Source organism: Oncorhynchus masou, chromosome 11 (assembly GCF_036934945.1).
Source record: "Oncorhynchus masou masou isolate Uvic2021 chromosome 11, UVic_Omas_1.1, whole genome shotgun sequence".
In the NCBI taxonomy this organism is placed as follows: Eukaryota; Metazoa; Chordata; class Actinopteri; order Salmoniformes; family Salmonidae; genus Oncorhynchus; species Oncorhynchus masou.
The window spans coordinates 33598274-33619135 of NC_088222.1; the positions used below are offsets into that span (position 1 = coordinate 33598274).

Consider the following 20862-nt stretch of genomic DNA (forward strand, 5'->3'; position numbering starts at 1 on the left):
ACTAAGATTGCGCCCACTTCCACATCATATGGAGGATATGAGCCAACCTGATTTAGGGAACACAGTGAACAGTTGGGGCCAATCTCATTGTAAAAAATTTTATTAGTGTTTAATACAATCTGTGAACAAACTTAAAATATTTAAGTTGATGATTTGGATTATGGGATGCCAAGGTCATATTTGTTCATATTCTGTTCCAGTTAAAGGGTTGTTCAAACTCAGAATATAAGCTTTCCAAAAGTTGTTTATATATTATAGAGATCAGTCCTTTCGGGAGCCCAAATAATTCATTTATAAATCCCATCATTGGATGGTTAGGTAGTTTGGTTTCCCAAGGAACTCCTAACTTCTAATGATAGAAAAAAAAGATTTGAGTATATGTTTTATTTGTTTTTCAAATCTTTGCATTTTCTCAAACCACTATTGCCCATGAAATCGGCACGGGTACGGATTCAAAGTTTGGACCATTGGGGGTTGCAAAAAGACGCCTTCAATAAAGCAGGGAGTTGTTGTGAAATATTGGAGTATTGACATGTAATTTTGATTCCCAGTTGCATTGTTTTTCAATTTTGCGCCAAATAGAAATGGTGTGCACAATAATAGGACCAAAGCATAGTTCAGAATGTTTAAGGGATGTATCAGTGAAGACCACCTCTTCCAAGGCAATAGGAGACACCATATTTCTCTCTATACTAAGCCAAGGGGCAGAATAATCATGTCTAAACCAAATTAGGACAAAATGCAAATGCCTGGAAATACAATTTAAATGTTTGGCACGAATAGTCCTTGCCATATTTGAAACTGCACTATAGATTTTATCCCAATAGCTAGAAGGGGGAGACAAGAGAAGCATTGAACTACAGAAATTCAGCTGTTGCAATATTCATTTTGACAATAAATAAACTCAGCAAAAAAAAAGAAAACAACCCTTTTTCAGGACCCTGTCTTTCAAAAGAATTCGTAGAAATCCAAATAACTTCACAGATCTTCATTGTAAAGGGTTTTAAACATTGTTTCCCATGCTTGTTCAATGAACCATAAACAATTAATGAACATGCACCTGTGGAACGGTCATTAAGACACTAACAGCTTACAGACAGTAGGCAAATAAGGTCACAGTTAAGAAACCTTAGGACACTAAAGAGGCCTTTCTACTGACTCTGAAAAAATCCAATAGAAAGATGCCCAGGGTCCCTGCTCATCTGCGTGAAGGAGCCTTAGGCATGCTGCAAGGAGGCATGAGGACAGCAGATGTGGCAAGGGCAATAAATTGCAATGTCCATACTGTGAGACGCCTAAGACAGCGCTACAGGAAGACAGGACGAACAGCTGATCGTCCTCACAGTAGCAGACCACATGTAACAATAACAACACCTGCACAGGATCGGTACATCTGAACATCACACCTGTGGGACAGGTACAGGAAGGCAACACAACAACAACTCCCCGAGTTACAACAGCAATGCACAATCCCTCCATCAGTGCACAGACTGTCCACGAGAGGCTGGACTGGAGGGCTTGTAGGCCTGTTGTAAATCAGGTCCTCACCAGACATCACCGGCAACAACTTTGTTTATGGGCACAAACCCTGAACCAGACAGGACTGGCAAAAAGTACTTTTCACTGACGAGTCGTGGCTTTGTCTCACCAAGGATGACGGTCAGATTCACATTTTTTCGTCAAAGGAATAAGCGTTACACGGAGGCCTGTACTCTGGAGCGGGATCAATTTGGAGGTGGAGGGTCCGTCATGGTCTGGGGCGGTGTGTAACAGCATCATCAGACAATCTCAATGCTGTGCATTACAGGGAAGACATCCTCCTCCCTCATGTGGTACCCTTCCTGCAGACTCATCCTGACATGACCCTCCAGCATGACAATGCCACCAAGCATACTCCTTGTTCTGTGCGTGATTTCCTGCAAGACAGGAATGTCAGTGTTCTGCCATGGCCAGCGAAGTGCCTGGATCTCAATCCCATTGAGCATGTCTGGGACCTGTTGGATGGAAGGGTGAAGGCTATTCCCCCCCAGAAATGTCCAGGAATTTGCAGGTGCCTTGGTGGAAGAGTGGGGTAACATCTCACAGCAAGAACTGGCAAATCTGGCGCAGTCTATGAGGGGGAGATGCACTACAGTACTTAAGTAGTACTTAACGCAGCTGGTGGCCACACCAGATACTGATTGTTACTTTTGATTTTGACACCCCCTTTGTTCAGGGACACATTATTCCATTTTTGTTAGTCACATGTCTGTGGAACTTGTTCAGTTTATGTCTCAGTTGTTAAATCTTATGTTCATGCAAATATTTACACATTAAGTTTGCTGAAAATAAACGCAGTTGGCAGTAAGAGGACGTTCCTTTTTTTGCTGAGTTTATTGTCGGTTAAAGCAACTGGGATATTAGTCCATTTACTGAGGTTGAATTTAATTGATCTGAGCATTCTGTTATTTTCTGGAAATGGTTTTATCGAATGAAGTAAATACTGTATATCACAAACATTTAAAATGGGAAAGGATTTGGATTCCATAAGTAGAGATTAGGTCCCCCATCGGGGTCTTGAGAGGCAGTATGGCAGATTTGTTTAGATTTATTTTTTAACTTGAGAGAGCTGAATTTGTCTATCTTCAAAACTTTTGGGAGGGATTGAGATACATTGTTTCGATAAAGTGAGATTGTTACGACTTTTACTTCCTCTAGATGATCAAGTTTGATCGTCTTCTCGGTAGAATTGAGAGATATCGGTGTAATTTCATTCTATTGTCAAATTGCCTGTGCCAGGGGCACCATAGACAAAAATAGCAGAGGTGAGATGGGATCACCTTGCCTGTTATATCAAGTTATTTTGAAAGGAACAGAGCAGCTATTGCCCACAGGCCATGGTGCATCTAGACTGTTCTCCCTTGGCTTTCCACTCCATCTGCTCCCCCAGGCCCAGCTCTTCAGAGGAAGTGCAGTTTTTTCCATAAGCTCCGGCCAAATAGCCGATAGACTTATCGTAAGCTGGCTACTTTTTCCACTTAATAAATTAACTAGGCTTCTTTTCATTTAAAAGTTTCAATTCGCTAGTCAGAAAAGTCTGTGTAGCCTTCTCCCGCTAGAACGAAAGATATGCATCTTCTAGAGATATTTTCACAGAGGGAGAACATGATGCTTCCTCATTATCTCCTGTGAGTAAATGTACACGTCCCATGTAAGTGCTAATGATGAGTTGAAAACCATTTAATTATTGTTTTGTGGCACATATACTTATTTTCTTTTGCTTGTTTCATAGGCATATACAGTCACGGAGTTGGGGGCATAGGCTATTTACTGTGCTTTGATTGACGACCGAACAGCAAGTGTTGACTAGTTTATAAAAGATGTCAAACTGACTGAATAAAGTCAGTCTCCTATATCCCTTTGATATTCATAAAACATACAACATAGTTATGTGTCTAGGGTATCCCAGCGGAACAAGTAGACCAAATATCTTGTTTGTATTTTCCTACGATTCAAAGCCCATGTCGAGACTTGTCAGAGACCGCTAAAGTGACTCGTCAGTGTAGCCTAGTGATGGTTGTTCGCAAACCTGATTTTGCTCCCTAATTTGCATACTGGAAGGCAGAGCTGGGAACTGCCAAGGACCTCAATACACGATATCACGATACTTAGACGTATTCCGATTCTATATATATTGCAATTCGATTGCCATTCGATGTTCCAAACATATTGCTCACCATATATGTCTACTGCAGAGGGACAAGTGATAATTCACAAGTGATAGGCTAATATTGTCACCCATCATCAGACCATTTGTAGAAAAGGGCCATGGAGTTGGTGGAAGAATCCTTTAATTCATGGCCACTTGCTCAGCTGGGCCAGGGACGCTTTAATTAGGTCAGGTGGAAATGTCCGACAGATCTCAACTCCGTAACAGGAGGAAATCACCATCGCCCGATCTCGTTGCTTTCTCTTCCTGAACTCCGTCTAATCCAGAAGTTTTGTGCGTCCATGAATCCACGTAAATCCACCGAATCTGTTACATTTCAGCTGAACTATCTGTTACGAGTGGGCCATCAATTATTGTTTATAGTCATCACCGCGGAGCGCGACATGGAGCACACGCTTCAAACCTAATGTGTAATGTGAATGTTTAATGATCACAGCTATATGGATCATCACAGGCCAATTATGCCATAATGAAATTACATTTACATATGAAGACACTTGAAAGGGTGAAATATGAAACATCATTGTTTGCTGAACTGATCGATTCTGATATCAAACTAATGGGGATTATAGATTGAATAACCGATCACTGTTTGTATTATTCTTCTCATGATTATGATAAATAGTTATAAGCCTAAATGACTCAAGGATGATTCCTATTGGCTTCGTAATGAACTGGATTGCTGAATTCCCTAATTATGTTAATAATGAATGATAGTTAAGATTTGATCTTTGTGATTATGAATTTGTTTGGATACACTTTATTCTGTTTCCTTTGTTATGCAGCACAGACTACTCCGTAAATATACCACTTTATGGTTAAAGCAATTCCTGCCTCAGTCTCATCCATTCCTCTGTCACCTGACCTGTGACCACCTGTTGACCTTCACTGTCCTACCAATCCTACCTGTCCAGCTCCCCCACACAGATTCCACTAATCTTTCACTATTCTTGATTTAATCTGGTCTTTACATATAAAATTTATTTTGATTTAAAATGGACCGGGGGAAAAATACATGTCATCTATGTACTTAAATAGCAAATAGAGGACGCTTTTCCCATGGTTCATTTTCATGCCAGCCAGGTAGGCTATACTCCATGTGCTTAATATTTGGAAAGTTTAGATTTAAATATTGTAGGCCTAGCCTATAGAAAGCAGAGGGGAGCTTCCTCTTTTTAATAGAGGCCATCACTCGGTTCTCGCGCAATTGCATAGCCTATAGAAATGTTGCACAACATGAGCTCATGAAGTGTTTGAGAAGATTTTCGATTACATTCGCATTGATGTCAGAGTAATTAGAGGGACAACAGAGTGCTGGTACCAGGCAGTTAGCACGTTTGGTAGGCTACTAATGACCGTCAGCAGCATCAGAATTTGGAGAAGCCTAATTACCGTGACTAAATGGTCATGTGTAATTTGACTGCCTTTAAGACGCGTGACCGCTGGTGTGGCAGTAATACAGTCACTGTAACAGCCCGAGGCGTTATCGAAAACAACCAGCACACTGAATTCATACATTTGAAGTCATTTTAATCGTAAAGTCATGTCTTTCTATTCAATACCAAAACTAATATTACCAATCTGGGAGGTAAAGTCATTAAAGTATTAAATAATTTTGCTGCGTTTAGATGGAATCAAGGCATTAGAATGCACCAGAGGCCACCAAGAGAGCTTGCTCTGCATTTTTTGAGTGTGTGTGTGTGGAGGAGGCCCAGAACTCCCTGGCTGACTATTTCTTCTATTTGGCTGCATACTCCATGTACTTACGGAAAACACTGGAAGTGGCTCAGTACACTATATCATCCCTCCTCTCAGTAAATCTTACTCTATGTAAGGCCTCCTCCGTCTGCCAGCCCATCCAAACTCGTGTTCCCTATTCCATGTTGTGTTTTTCACACTCCCTAGGCTTAGGGGTCTCGTCAAACCGGGCCAAGTCGACAGTGAATCGCCCGCTGACAAATTTGCATCATCAATCAAGTGTTCTTGGAAAGGGGAATCAGAGCCATTCCGGTTATAGCCAGGCACTGAGCAGCTCTCACGCTGAGACAAAATGGGTGAGGCAAGTTACAGTATTTGTTGCGACTGTTGTTGATCCTTTGTGACTGTATGTGTACCACTAAAATATATAGCTAACTGGGGACAGCAGGGATACATGCTGTGTACAGCACTTGCACACTGCTTCAATGCTCCTATTATATATGTACTGACAAACATAATTTCTACCTAAATCTATGATGAGCACAACAGCAGTAGCTGTTTATATAGGTTAGAGTATTTTTACAGTATTTTCCATGCCAAACACTTGAATAAAAAGGTTTATCACCCGTATAGCACTACATAAAAGCTCCGATGCCTGATACAAGTTGTACCAGTTGAGAATTTGGGCAAACCTACTCATTCAGGGATTCTTTATTTATACTATTTTCTACATTGTAGAATAATAGTGAAGACTTCAAAACTATGAAATAACACATATGGAATCATGTAGTAACCAAAAAAAATGTAAAACAAATCAAAATACATTTTAGATTATTCGATGTTGCCACACTTTGCCTTGATGACAACTTTGCACACTCTTGGCATTATCTCAACCAGATTCACCTGGAATGCTTTTCTAACAGTCTTGAAGGAGTTCCACATATGCTGAGCACTTGTTGATTGCCTTTCCTTCACTCTGTGGTCCAACTCTCATCCCTGACCATCTCAATTGGGTTGAGGTCAGGTTATTGTGGAGGCCAGGTCATCTGATGCAGCACTCCCATTACTCTCCTTCTTGGTCAAATAGCCCTCACACAGCCTGGAGGTTTGTTGGGTCATTGTCCTGTTGAAAAATAAATGATAGTCCCACTAAGCGCAAACCAGGTGGGATGGCGTATTGATGCAGAATGTTGTGGTAGCCATGCTGGTTAAGTGTGCCTTGAATTCTAAATAAAATCCCTGAGTGTCATCAGCAAAGCACCCCCACACCATCACACCTCCATGCTTCACGGTGGGAACTACACATGCAGAGATCATCCGTTCACCTACTCTGCGTCTCACAAAGACACGGCGGTTGGAACCCAAAAATCTCAACTTTGGGACAGATTTCCACTGGTCTGATGTGCATTGCTTGTGTTTCTTAGCCCAAGCAAGTCTCTTCTTATTATTGGTGTACTTTAGTAGTGGTTTCTTTGCAGCAATTCGACCATGAAGGCCTGATTCACGCTGTCTACTCTGAACAGTTGATGTTGAGATGTGTCTATTACTTGAACTCTGTAAAGAATTTATTTGAGCTGCAATTTCTGAGGCTGGTAAATATAATGAACTTATCTGCTGCAGCAGAGGTAACTCTGGGTATTCCTTTCATCATAGGGCTTGAAGGTTTTTGCAACTGCACTTTTCTGAATTGACTGACCTTCATGTCTTAAAGTAATGATGGACTGTCAGTTATCACAACACAACTGATTCCACAAAAATTTCACAAATTAACAAGGCACACCTGTTAATTGAAATGCATTCCAGGTGACTGCCGCATGAAACTGGTTGAGAGGATGCAAAGAGTGTGCAAAGCTGTCATCAAGGCAAATGGTGACTACTTTGAAGAATCTCAAATATAAAATATATTTTGATTTGTTTAAAACTTTTTTAGTTACTACATGATTCCATGTGTGTTATTTCATAGTTGTGATGTCTTCACTATTATTACACAATGTAGAAAAAAGTAAAGAAATGAAGAAAAACCCTGGAACGAGTCCAAACTTTTGACTGATACTGTACAAATGAACGACTATGTACACACATCTATCTATGCACCTGAACTAATGAAATCCTGTGGCATCTCTCCAGTCCAGACATCACGGTGAGAACTCCGAACACGAGAGTTTAGAGAAATGAAGATACTCAGAACTACCCAGAAGTGTCTATGCAATCCCATGCTATGGAGGTGGAGTTTTGGTCTACATACACCCCTATAGAAGTATGTATGTATGTATCTGATGAATCACTGTTAAAAGTCTCTCTAGGCCCTAAACAGTGAGCATATCGCAGCCTGAAGCCAAGACACAACCCAGAGCCTGTCCAGGTCTACCCTAGAGAGAAAGAGAGGGGAGCAGGGAGAGACACCTAGGCCATGTTAGAGTCAACGAGCCACATCACATCAGCGTCTATCAGCCTGGCTACAGGCCTGCAGAGGAGCCTCAGGCTCAAGAAGGAGATGAGAGGGAGGGGTACAATGGAGTTGCTTTAAATTCCTCAGAGCCCCACCGGGATGGAGAGATGGAGAGAGCAGGAGAAGGAGTTTAGTAATGGAGGACTCAACAGCACTGAGCAGAGCCCATAAAGCAATAGGATTCAACCCTCTCAAATCTGTAGGGACACCATTTTCTCTTAAATAACCAAAAAAAAGCCTGTGCACAAATTCTGAGTGAGTGATATTAAAAAATAAATAATGGTGTGTGTTGTTGGCCCAGCATTGGTGTGAAACTTTGGTATGTGTAGATCACTTACGCACCCTGGAGGCCATTTTCTATTCCCAAGTCAGGCGAAGACACAAAACAGTAATCGGCCAGAGGAAGCCCCTAGGGCTCGAGGAATTTTCACCCTGACACTGTACAGCTCACCTCAAGCTGGGGCCAGGAGTGATGCATAACATAAAGGAATGCATATATCTTATTCTTGAACCCTCTGACTCAAGAAAAATAGTAAAAACTTGAGGAAGAGGACGGATACTCCACTAACAAATGTAGCCTAACTATAGGAACTTGTCATAAACCGTCCAAAACGTTGTGCCCCTTGCAGTGCAAAAGTGTAATTAAATGTAGCTTGATCCAACTTCTAATTAACTGTGGTGTTCCCCAAGGCAAGCCCTACTCAAACCCTGTAAGTAGTGTTAACATTACCCCACATTCAAATATAGAACAGAGCTGTGTTTTTGCAACATAGAGAAAACAGCAATTGAAACCATGCCTCCCAAGTCCTTACTAAACTGCATGGTGTTTTCCCAACTCAAAAAGTGATAGTTTGGCACCCCCTTGTGGAATACAGAAGTAAAAATGGCCACTCATCTCCAATATTAAAACCCAATAATTCTAATGGGATTATCCATCTGTTACTTTAATATGAAGACAAGGTTACTTTGTTTAACTAACTTGATTATAGCTTTCAATACATATGTCCTTTTATGTAGAAGAAACACTAAAGACTAAAGGAATTTTGGCAGCTCTCAATGACTTGGGAGCAAAAACAGACTATAATAATAAAGACGTTTGAGGCAGTTTCCTGGTGCCATTTTATGGACAATGTGGGGAATATTTATAATGACAGAAAGTCTGAGGAATGTTTAGAGTGACAATTAGATAAAACAGCAAAGCTGGTTGCAAGTCATCTCCACAAGTCATACTTCGCAACAATGGCCTATTTATTGCCTTACCTCTCTTATCCTACCTCATTTGTACACACTGAATATAGATTTTTCTACTGTATTATTGATTGTATATTTGTTTATTCCATGTGTAACTCTGTGTTGTTGTATGTGTCGAACTGCTGTGCTTTATCTTGGCCAGGTAGCAGTTGCAAATGGGAACTTGTTCTTAACTAGCCTACCTGGTTAAATAAAAGTGAAATACAAAAACAAAACAAATCTGCAGTTGAAAGGGAGTGTTGTGCTAGTTACTGAGATAAGAATGTTGGTGAGTAGGTAATGAGTGGGGTAAAGACAGTGTTGAGGATATTTTCTGTTTTCTATTCTTTTGCTTCCAGAAGTATATTTTGCCATTAAAATCCTTTCAGTTAGCTAAAGGAAGTTGTGCCCCTGGCCTGTAAACAGGCAGAGTATGCCCTTGGTAGGGCAGTCAAACAGCATACTTGCCAAGAGGCTAGCGTATGGAACGAATTCAGTGCCAACAGAAATTGCATTTGAATTTCATAATTTTGAATTTGTATTAGGATATTGAATTTGAATGGAATATTTTGGAATATTTAATGCACAAATTGAATCTATGAACTCATAAATTGATCTTGTATTTCATGATTTGAAACTGAATTGAATTAGTATTGCATTCAGGTTCAAAATATAAAAGTAAAATTGAATATTTAAAAAAGGTAAATATTGCATCAATCGTCTGTGTATCAAGTTAACAAACCATTATTAAGTTAATCAAAATATAAATACATTTATAATAGTTCAAAAACAGTTCAAATGCTAGAGCCAAATTCATTGGAAGAAAATACATTCAACATGACACAAAGGCTTCAGAAACTGCCAGAAACTACCTTTCCTGTCTGACAAAGTACCAGGATGTTGTCTCTGGAGGCATCTGAGAAATTGAATATATATAACATTTTGATACACTTGAAATTATAGTTTTAAAACCTGATACACAGACAATGAATGCAATGTATACCACATAGAGTACCACAGCATGAGTCATAATACCCAGAATACCAAGCCGTCAACCACGGAAAGGGTTCTTATCGTTTTTTCACCAATCATTTTCCCCATAGAGGATTTTAGAAACTGGGGTTTCGTGCAGGCTTACTCTGGAGTGACATTTTGATAATTGTGTAAATCACTCAAGGACAAGGTGATTTTAACTTGCCTTTGTAAAGTATTCAGAACCTTTGACTTTTTCCACATTTTGTTACTTAACAGCCTTACTCTAAAAATGATCAATTGTTTTTTTAACCATCAATCTACACACAATACCCCATAATGAAGATCCAAAAACGTTTTTTTTTAATGTCTGCTAATAATTTTTAAAATGAAAACCATTTATCCGGAGGCTGCATTCATTGTTGCTGGGGATTTTAACAAGGCTAATCTGAAAACAAGACTCCCTAAATTTTATCAGCATATCGATTGCGCAACCAGGGGTGGAAAAACCTTGGATCACTGTTACTCTAACTTCCGCGACACATATAAGGCCCTGCCCCGCCCCCCTTTCGGAAAAGCTGACCACGACTCCATTTTGCTGATACCTGCCTACAGACAAAAACTAAAACAAGAAGCTCCCACGCTGAGGTCTGTCCAACGCTGGTCCGACCAAGCTGACTCCACACTCCAAGACTGCTTCCATCACGTGGACTGGGACATGTTTCGTATTGCGTCAGATAACAACATTGACGAATACGCTGATTCGGTGTGCGAGTTCATTAGAACGTGCGTTGAAGATGTCATTCCCATAGCAATGATTAAAACATTCCCTAACCAGAAACCGTGGATTGATGGCAGCATTCGCGTGAAACTGAAAGCGCGAACCACTGCTTTTAATCAGGGCAAGGTGTCTGGTAACATGACCGAGTACAAACAGTGCAGCTATTCCCTCCGCAAGGCTATCAAACAAGCTAAGCGTCAGTACAGAGACAAAGTAGAATCTCAAGTCAACGGCTCAGACACAAGAGGCATGTGGCAGGGTCTACAGTCAATCACGGACTACAGGAAGAAATCCAGCCCAGTCAAGGACCAGGATGTCTTGCTCCCAGGCAGACTAAATAACTTTTTTGCCCGCTTTGAGGACAATACAGTGCCACTGACACGGCCTGCAATGGAAACATGCGGTCTCTCCTTCACTGCAGCCGAGGTGAGTAAAACATTTAAACGTGTTAACCCTCGCAAGGCTGCAGGCCCAGACGGCATCCCCAGCCGCGCCCTCAGAGCATGCGCAGACCAGCTGGCTGGTGTGTTTACGGACATATTCAATCAATCCCTATACCAGTCTGCTGTTCCCACATGCTTCAAGAGGGCCACCATTGTTCCTGTTCCCAAGAAAGCTAAGGTAACTGAGCTAAACGACTACCGCCCCCGTAGCACTCACTTCCGTCATCATGAAGTGCTTTGAGAGACTAGTCAAGGACCATATCACCTCCACCCTACCTGACACCCTAGACCCATTCCAATTTGCTTACCGCCCAAATAGGTCCACAGACGATGCAATCTCAACCACACTGCACACTGCCCTAACCCATCTGGACAAGAAGAATACCTATGTGAGAATGCTGTTCATCGACTACAGCTCGGCATTCAACACCATAGTACCCTCCAAGCTCGAGACCCTGGGTCTCGACCCCGCCCTGTGCCACTGGGTACTGGACTTCTTGACGGGCCGCCCCTAGGTGGTGAGGGTAGGTATCAACATCTCCTCCCCGCTGATCCTCAACACTGGGACCCCACAAGGGTGCGTTCTGAGCCCTCTCCTGTACTCCCTGTTCACCCACGACTGCGTGGCCACGCACATCTCCAACTCAATCATCAAGTTTGCGGACGACACAACAGTGGTAGGCTTGATTACCAACAACGACGAGACGGCCTACAGGGAGGAGGTGAGGGCCCTCGGAGTGTGGTGTCAGGAAAATAACCTCACACTCAACGTCAACAAAACTAAGGAGATGATTGTGGACTTCAGGAAACAGCAGAGGGAACACCCCCCTATCCACATCGATGGAACAGTAGTGAAGAGAGTAGCAAGTTTTAAGTTCCTCGGCATACACATCACAGACAAACTGAATTGGTCCACTCACACAGACAGCATCGTGAAGAAGGCGCAGCAGCGCCTCTTCAACCTCAGGAGGCTGAAGAAATTCGGCTTGTCACCAAAAGCACTCACAAACTTCTACAGATGCACAATCGAGAGCATCCTGGCGGGCTGTATCACCGCCTGGTACGGCAACTGCTCCGCCCTCAAACGTAAGGCTCTCCAGAGGGTAGTGAGGTCTGCACAACGCATCACCGGGGGCAAACTATCTGCCCTCCAGGACACCTACACCACCCAATGTTACAGGAAGGCCATAAAGATCATCAAGGACATCAACCACCCGAGCCACTGCCTGTTCACCCCGCTATCATCCAGAAGGCGAGGTCAGTACAGGTGCATCAAAGCTGGGACCGAGAGACTGAAAAACAGCTTCTATCTCAAGGCCATCAGACTGTTAAACAGCCACCACTAACATTGAGTGGCTGCTGCCAACACACTGACACTGACTCAACTCCAGCCACTTTAATAATGGGAATTGATGGGAAATGATGTAAATATATCACTAGTCACTTTAAACAATGCTACCTTATATAATGTTACTTACCCTACATTATTCATCTCATATGCATACGTATATACTGTACTCTATATCATCGACTGCATCCTTATGTAATACATGTATCACTAGCCACTTTAACTATGCCACTTTGTTTACATACTCATCTCATATGTATATACTGTACTCGATACCATCTACTGTATCTTGCCTATGCTGCTCTGTACCATCACTCATTCATATATCCTTATGTACATATTCTTTATCCCCTTACACTGTGTATAAGACAGTAGTTTAGGAATTGTTAGTTAGATTACTTGTTGGTTATTACTGCATTGTCGGAACTAGAAGCACAAGCATTTCGCTACACTCGCATTAACATCTGCTAACCATGTGTATGTGACAAATAAAATTTGATTTGATTTATTACATTAACATAAGTACTCAGACCCTTTACTCAGTACTTTGTTCAAGCACATTTGGCAGCGATGACAGCATCGATTCTTCTTGCGTATGACACTACAAGCTTGGCACACCTATATTTGGGAAGTTTCTTCCATTGTTCTATGCAGATCCTCTCAAGTCCGATCTCTGGCTGGGCACCTCAAGAACATTCAGAGACTTGTCCCGAAGCCACTCCTGCGTTGTCTTGGCAGTGTGCTTAGTGTTGTTGTCCTGTTGAGAGGTGAACCTTCGCGCCAGTTTGAGGTCCTGAGTCCTCTGGAGCAGGTTTTCATCAAGGATCGCACTGTACTTTACTCCGTTCATCTTTGCCTCGAGTCTGACTAGGCTCCCAGTCCCTGCCACTGAAAAACATCCCCACAATATGATGCTGCCACCACCATGCTTCACAGTAGGGATGGAGCCAGTTTTCCTCCAGATGTGATGCTTGGCATTGAGGCCAAAGAGTTCAACCTTGGTTTCATCAGACCAGAGAATATTGTTTCTAATGGTCTGAAAGTCTTTAGGTGACTTTTGGAAAACTCCAAGCGGGCTATCATGTGCCTTTTACTGAGGAGTGGCTTCCGTCTGGCCACTCTACCATAAAGGCCTGATTGGCGGAGTGCTGGAGAGATGGTGGTCCTTCTGGAAGGTTCTCCCATCTCCACAGAGGAACTCTGGAGCTCTGTCAGAGTGACCATCGGGTTCCTGGTCACCTCCCTGACCAAGGCCCTTCTCCCGCGATTACTCAGTTTGGCCGGGTGGCCAGCTCTACAAAGAGTCTTGGTGGTTCCAAACTTCTTCAATTTAAGAATGATGGAGGCCACTGTTTTTGCGGACCTTCAATGCTGGAGAAATGTTTTGGTACCCTTCCCAGAAACTGTCCCTCAACACAATCCTGTCTTGGAGCTCTATAGACAATTCCTTCGACCTCGTGGCTTGGTTTTTGCTCTGACATGCACTGTCAACTGTAGGACCTTAGGTCCACCTGTGGTAAATTCTAAATCAAATTGTAGAAGCATCTCAAGGATGATGAATGTAAACAAGATGCACCTTAGCTCAATTTCGAATCTCATTGCAAAGGGTCTGAATACCTACAGTTTACATACACAGTTTACATACACTTAGGTTGGAGTCATTAAAACTCATTTTTCAACCACTCCACAAATGTCTTGTTAACAAACTATAGTTTTGGGAAGTCGGTTAGGACATTACTTTGTACATGACACAAGTAATTTTTCCAACAATTGTTTACAGACCGACTATTTCACTGTATCACAATTCCAGTGGGTCAGAAGTTTACATACACTAAGTTGACTGTGCCTTTAAACAGCTTGGAAAATCCCAGAACAACAGCAAAACACATTGTGAAGATGTACAGAGGAAAAGTATCTATATCCACAGTAAAACGAGTCCTATATCGACATAACCTGAAAGGCCGCTCAGCAAGGAAGAAGTCACTGCTCAAAAACCGCCAGAAAAAAGCCAGACAACGGTTTGCAACTGCATATGGGTACAAAGATCGTACTTTTTGGAGAAATGTCCTCTGGTCTGATGAAACCAAAATAGGACTGTTTGGCCATAATAACCATCGTTATGTTTGTAGGAAAAAGGGGGTGGCTTGCAAGCCGAAGAACACCATCTCAACCGTGAAGCACGGGAGTGGCAGCATCATGTTGTGGGGTGCTTTGCTGCAGGAGGGACTGGTGCACTTCACAAAATAGATGGCATCATGAGGGTGGAAATTATGTGGATATATTGCAGCAACATTTCAAGACACCAGTCAGGAAGTTAAAGCTTGGTCGCAAATGGGTCTTCCAAACAGAGAATGACTCCAAAGATACTTCCAAAGTTGTGGCAAAATGGCTTAAGTACAACAAAGTCAAGGTATTGGAATGGCCATCACAAAGCCCGGACTTCAATCCCATATAAAATGTGTGGGCAGAACTGAAAAAGCGTGTGCGAGCAAGGAGGCCTACAAACCTGACTCAGTTACACCAGCTCTGTAAGGAGGAATGGGCCAAAATTCACCCAACTTATTGTAGGAAGCTTGTGGATGGCTTCCCGAAACGTTTGACCCAAGTTAAACAATTTAAAGGCAATACTAATTGAGTGTATGTAAACTTCTGACCCACTGGGAATGTGAGTATTCTACTATTATTCTGACATTTCACATTCTTAAAATAAAGTGGTGATCCTAACTGACCTAAGACAGGGAATTTTTACTAGGATTAAAATGTCAGGAATTGTGAAAAACTGAGTTTAAATGAATTTGGCTAAGGTGTATGTAAACTTCCGAATTCAATTGTATGTAAATAAGGTCTGTTTTTTTATTTCTAATAAATTTGCAAATATTTCTAAAAACCTGTTTTTGCTTAGTTATTATGGAGTATTGTGTGCAGATTGCTAAAAAATTTTATTTTTTTATTTTTTTAAATCCATTTTAGAATAAGGCTGTAATGTGACAAAATGTGGAAAAAGTCAAGGGGTTTCAGACCTTACAGTGCCTTCAGACTTTCCGAAGGCACTGTATTCGCCTGTATTAACTCACCAAAAATGACATGCTAATTAGCTGCTTATGTGGCTATCATAAAGAACTACAAATGCCATGATCTGGACAATAATTATCTTTACCTCAATGCGACATTATCTCTGGATTAACTATCTAATGTTAGTTAAATGCAGTAAGGAACATAGTCTAAATTCTTAAATTGACAATTCTGTGAACTGTCTTGTGCAAGTTTTCAATTGACACAACACCTGTTAGCTAGAGATGACATACAGAAGCTTGCAGGGATTTGTAGTTTTGCATGATGTCTACTTTTATGCTAATTAGCATTTTCAAATCTGAGAGTAAATAGAGATTAATATATTGATATAACCTTGTAAATCTGTTAAAAAAGCTATCAAAACGTCAAGCCAGGGTAAGCCTACATAAAACATAGCCCTTATTTTAAGTGTTTATAAAATCCCTTATTGAAAAAAAATAATTGTGGAAAAACAATTGGAACCATTTCCTTACTTGACCTTAATTTTATGGGTATTATGACATCTCCACTGTGGGGCCCGATGCTAATTGAATTAATTATTAATTAATTAATTGAAAACTGAATGCAAAAATTCATTAAATTTAGTTTCAAATCATGAAATACAAGTTCAATTCATTAATTAAATGATTCAATTTGTGCATTACAAACTAAAAAATATGAAATTTAAATTCAATATCATAATACCAATTCAAAACTATGGAATTCAAATACAATTTCTGTTGGCACTGAAATAGCTCCATACTAGCTGGACACAATGTCCTAATGGGAGATGCTGTTACGTGTCCAGCATCTTGTGTGAGAGAGTGTTTGGTGGGTGTGGCCTGTTTCACCTCAGCAGAGAGAAGACACTGTAGGAGTTCCTCACTGAACTCTGGTCCACAAGGAGTAAACTGTTCTTCTTCCTTTCAGAGTGGTCCTGAAATAGGCACATTTCAACCTTACAATAACAAAACGAAACATAGAAAAACTAATTATAGAAAGTTTATGGTCTATATTAGGGACATAATTCCTGGATCAAAGTCAGCAGTACCTTATGATCAAAGTCACTTGCATAGTAGCCATCATTCAATCCAAATATGATTTCATTTGGATTCCTGGAGCGGATCTGTGGAGAAACAAAGCAGTGGCATTTAGTATGTCTGTATTAAAACAAGAGAAAGGCTGTTATTGTCTAGATAACTGCATGGATGCTAGTCAGCATACATCCCAAAGTAGCCTACATTTTATGAGCGTGTGCGTTTACACACTGACCTGCTGCCCTGTGTATCTGAGCCCATCCAGGTTGACCTTCCACTCTATGAGGAGTGTGAACTGTTCCTCCCAACCGCCCCAGATCCTCACCACGAAGCAGGACACAGATGTGTCAAGGAGGTCCGGCAGCATGCCAAAGTCCAGGCTCCGCCATGTTGGATTCTGACAGACAGGCCAAAACAAGGGATTATGCAGCTGAATGAATGATCCCACTGGGATGGAACATTTTGATTAGTTCCAGTAATATTGCAAATGAAAACAACCAAGTGTTTAATTTGTTCAAATGACAAATTCTAATGTGTGTCAGTAGTGTGTGTGAAAGTGACTTAGAGCACAAAATGGTGCTGAACCAGGATGTTCATTTATCTGTCATGTAGCTGTTGTCCCACTTACAAAAGTCTGGACAAATATTTACAAATCCAACATCAATATCCCCAGGCGATTTGTCATCATAAAATCTCACAGGGTTTCAGACAGAGCTCTAGGTTACTCTAACCTAGAGCCGGCGATATATCGAATTAGCGCGACATTCCAAATGCCTGTATAGCAAAAATCTAGTTTTTTTATTTTGATGAGAGTAGTCTTTTTGGTCTAATCTCCTTCGCTCCTTCTGTGCTGTGTGTACCTTTCCATTTCTCTCTCACAGACACTCCCCCCAAGCCCCTTCCTCTGCCACTCACAAAGATGAGAGATCACTTCTTCATCTCTGACAAGCGGTTTCAACTCACTATTTGCATTTGAGGTTTGGTACAACAGAATATTTTTTATTTCACCTTTATTTAACCAGGGAGGCTAGTTGAGAACAAGTTCTCATTTGCAACTGTGACCTGGCCAAGATAAAGCATAGCAGTGTGAACAGACAACACAGAGTTACACATGGAGTAAACATTTAACAAGTCAATAACACAGTAGAAAAAAGTCTATATACATTGTGTGCAAAAGGCATGAGGAGGTAGGCAATAAATAGGCCATAGGAGTGAATTATTACAATTTAGCAGATTAACACTGGAGTGATAAATGATCAGATGAACATGTGCAGGTAGAGATACTGGTGTGCAAAAGAGCAGAAAGGTAAATAAAATAAAAACAGTATGAGGTAGGTCAATTGGGTGGGCTATATACCGATGGACTATGTACAGCTGCAGTGATCGGTTAGCTGCTCAGATAGCAGATGTTTAAAGTTGGTGAGGGAGATAAAAGTCTCCAACTTCAGAGATTTCTGCAATTCGTTCCAGTCGCAGGCAGCAGAGAACTGGAAGGAAAAGCGGCCAAATGAGGTTTTGGCTTTAGGGATGGTCAGTGAGATACACCTGCTAGAACGTGTGCTACGGGTGGGTGTTGCCATCGTGACCAGTGAACTGAGATAAGGCGGAGCTTTACCTAGCATAGACTTGTAGATGACCTGGAGCCAGTGGGTCTGGAAGCAAACATGTAGCCAGGGCCAGCCGACTAGAGCATACAGGTTGCAGTGGTGGGTGGTATAAGGTGCTTTAGTAACAAAACGGATGGCACTGTGACAAACTGCATCCAGTTTGCTGAGTAGAGTATTGGAAGCTATTTTGTAGATGACATCGCCGAAGTCGAGGATCGGTAGGATAGTCAGTTTTACTAGGGTAAGTTTGGCGGCGTGAGTGAAGGAGGCTTTGTTGTGAAATAGAAAGCCAACTCTAGATTTGATTTTGGATTGGAGATGTTTGATATGAGTCTGGAAGGAGAGTTTGCAGTCGAGCCAGACACCTAGGTACTTATAGATGTCCACATATTCTAGGTCGGAACCATCCAGGGTGGTGATGCTAGTCGGGCATGCGGGTGTAGGCAGCGAACGGTTGAAAAGCATGCATTTGAAATCAGCCATATGGACACCAAAACACATTGAGACATTATTTTACTGTAATAGAGAAGTTAAAGGTTAACTCCTCAAATTGCGCGCAGAACAGACACTAATAAAAATGGTAGTATCAATGAACATTGGTTCTGGAAAATGAATGCTCAGTTTGTTGCACGTGTTATTGCGGGACCATGTACCGCTAGCAGCATTTTAGCCAAATACTGTTACACTAGCCGTCTCGTCTGTTTTATAAATATGCAATAAGCATAAAACACAATTATATAAGGAATTGGCAACTCGTTCTCATTCTGAGAAACAAGGTAGGCCACTTGAATTAAACATTTTAACAAAGTAGACAGGCTGTTCAAACAGTTGGAGACAGACTGAAACGTGTGATAATTCAACTGTTCTACCAACCTTGTTAGCTAGCAAATAAATCCATGTTGGCTAAACATAAAATTTAAGAGATTAGCTGGCTACTCACTAGCACATGGGCTTGTGCTTAAGAGATTGTTCAGGAGACCGGTGTTAGCAAGTCTCATAAATAATGCACACTACAAGAAGGTAGACATTATTAGTGAATGTGCATTATGCATGGTTCTCATTAAATGTGTAACAAAAATGGCATTTTCATAGACAGACTTGAAATCCAGATCAGTGATTATTGCAAAAAAGCAGGTTAAACTATTTTGATAAAACAAATGACATTATTTGTGGGTCTTATGGTTGTGGAAGGCTTATATTTAGCATAGGTATAATTTCACAAGGCCTGAATTCATTAGATTATTGTTGACTGTTAGAAATGCAGTGTATTTGACTTTTAATTGTACACCAAAGCTTATTTAAAAGAAAACATAGGTAAAACTTTACTTGACACCATAACCATGTCATAACATATGACAACTTGTCATAACCTGTCATAATATAGTGATAATGCACAAAAAGATGGTGTTTTTTGGAGGATATATTGGCATGGGTGTTGGTCGAGGGCCGGTGTTAACCGTGCCAATATATCCTCCAAACACCGGCTTTGAGGGCTTTATCACGTTTATACAAACGGTTACCAACATATTCAACTAATGAAAAATCTAAATTAGTTGATGAATTTATTCAAACTATTTCATCCTTCCACAATATATAGTCCCAAAACAAATCTAGGGTTGCTAGCCAAGGGGGCTGGTCGTTTCGGTTGCGAGAGACGCGACCCAGTCATTCAGTCTTTTTGTTCTGTATCTATGGACGCAACCCAGTCATTCGTTCTAAATGTTCCATTGCCATATTGGCTGACATTCTTATCCCTTTGCTTGCTAGCTAGCCAGCCAACTATGAATAACTTAGTCACGTGAAACAGTGCAGAAAGAATAACAACAGTAGCTGCATTTGTTTAAACTGTTTTCTAGTGCCATTTATTTGGATACATCCATAACAATGAGCTATCGTTAATGAGGCACGATTTCGCCTGGCATAGAAAATGTCGCCTGGCATAGAAAATGTCGCCTGGCATAGAAAATGTGCTCGCTTGTCAGGACACTTTTGTTCACAGGAGCTAGCCAACAACACAGCCAACACAATCACTGCAAACTAGCTACACTTCGTTTCGTTTGACCTTTTTTTTAAATGTACATTTCTTTTATATATTCATTAAAATGCCAGCTGATTCGTGTGTTCAACTGATTGATTAACGCTGCCTGCCACTCTCTCTCGTCCAGACTCCTATACAGTCCTTACTATGGGACAGTTGGAGATCGAATTTGAATATTGAAACAATGTTGCAAATGTCTAAGATACAGACATTAAGATGTATACAAATCTCCACTGTTGAAAACTAAATGTTAGTCTAAAAGAAAACGTGAGATAATGTCTAGATGTGTTTTTATAGTGGAGATCAAGTTTATAACTTCCCTGCCTGGGCTGATGAGACGGTGGAATTTAACGTCAATAGATTTAGCCGGTGGTAACTTGTGGAATAGACAACCGCTGGAATGCGCTTTTATATTTTATTTTGAACCATTATTTAACAAGGCAAGTCAGTGAATAACAAATTCTTATTCGCAATGACGGTCTACACTGGCCAAATCCAG

The 20862-nt window shown here is 41.1% G+C and overlaps 1 protein-coding gene across 1 annotated transcript in view; it reads right to left on the reverse strand.

Moving 5' to 3' along the window:
* LOC135548568 (UV radiation resistance-associated gene protein-like) overlaps nucleotides 1–20862 on the reverse strand; it is a 165113-nt gene that overhangs the window by 127252 nt on the left and 16999 nt on the right. The window contains exons 4-6 of the mRNA XM_064978312.1: nucleotides 16954–17115; nucleotides 16733–16807; nucleotides 16533–16618 (exon numbers count right to left, since the gene is read on the reverse strand). Of these exons, the coding sequence (XP_064834384.1) occupies nucleotides 16533–16618; nucleotides 16733–16807; nucleotides 16954–17115 (323 nt within the window). The remainder of the gene's footprint in view (nucleotides 1–16532; nucleotides 16619–16732; nucleotides 16808–16953; nucleotides 17116–20862) is intronic.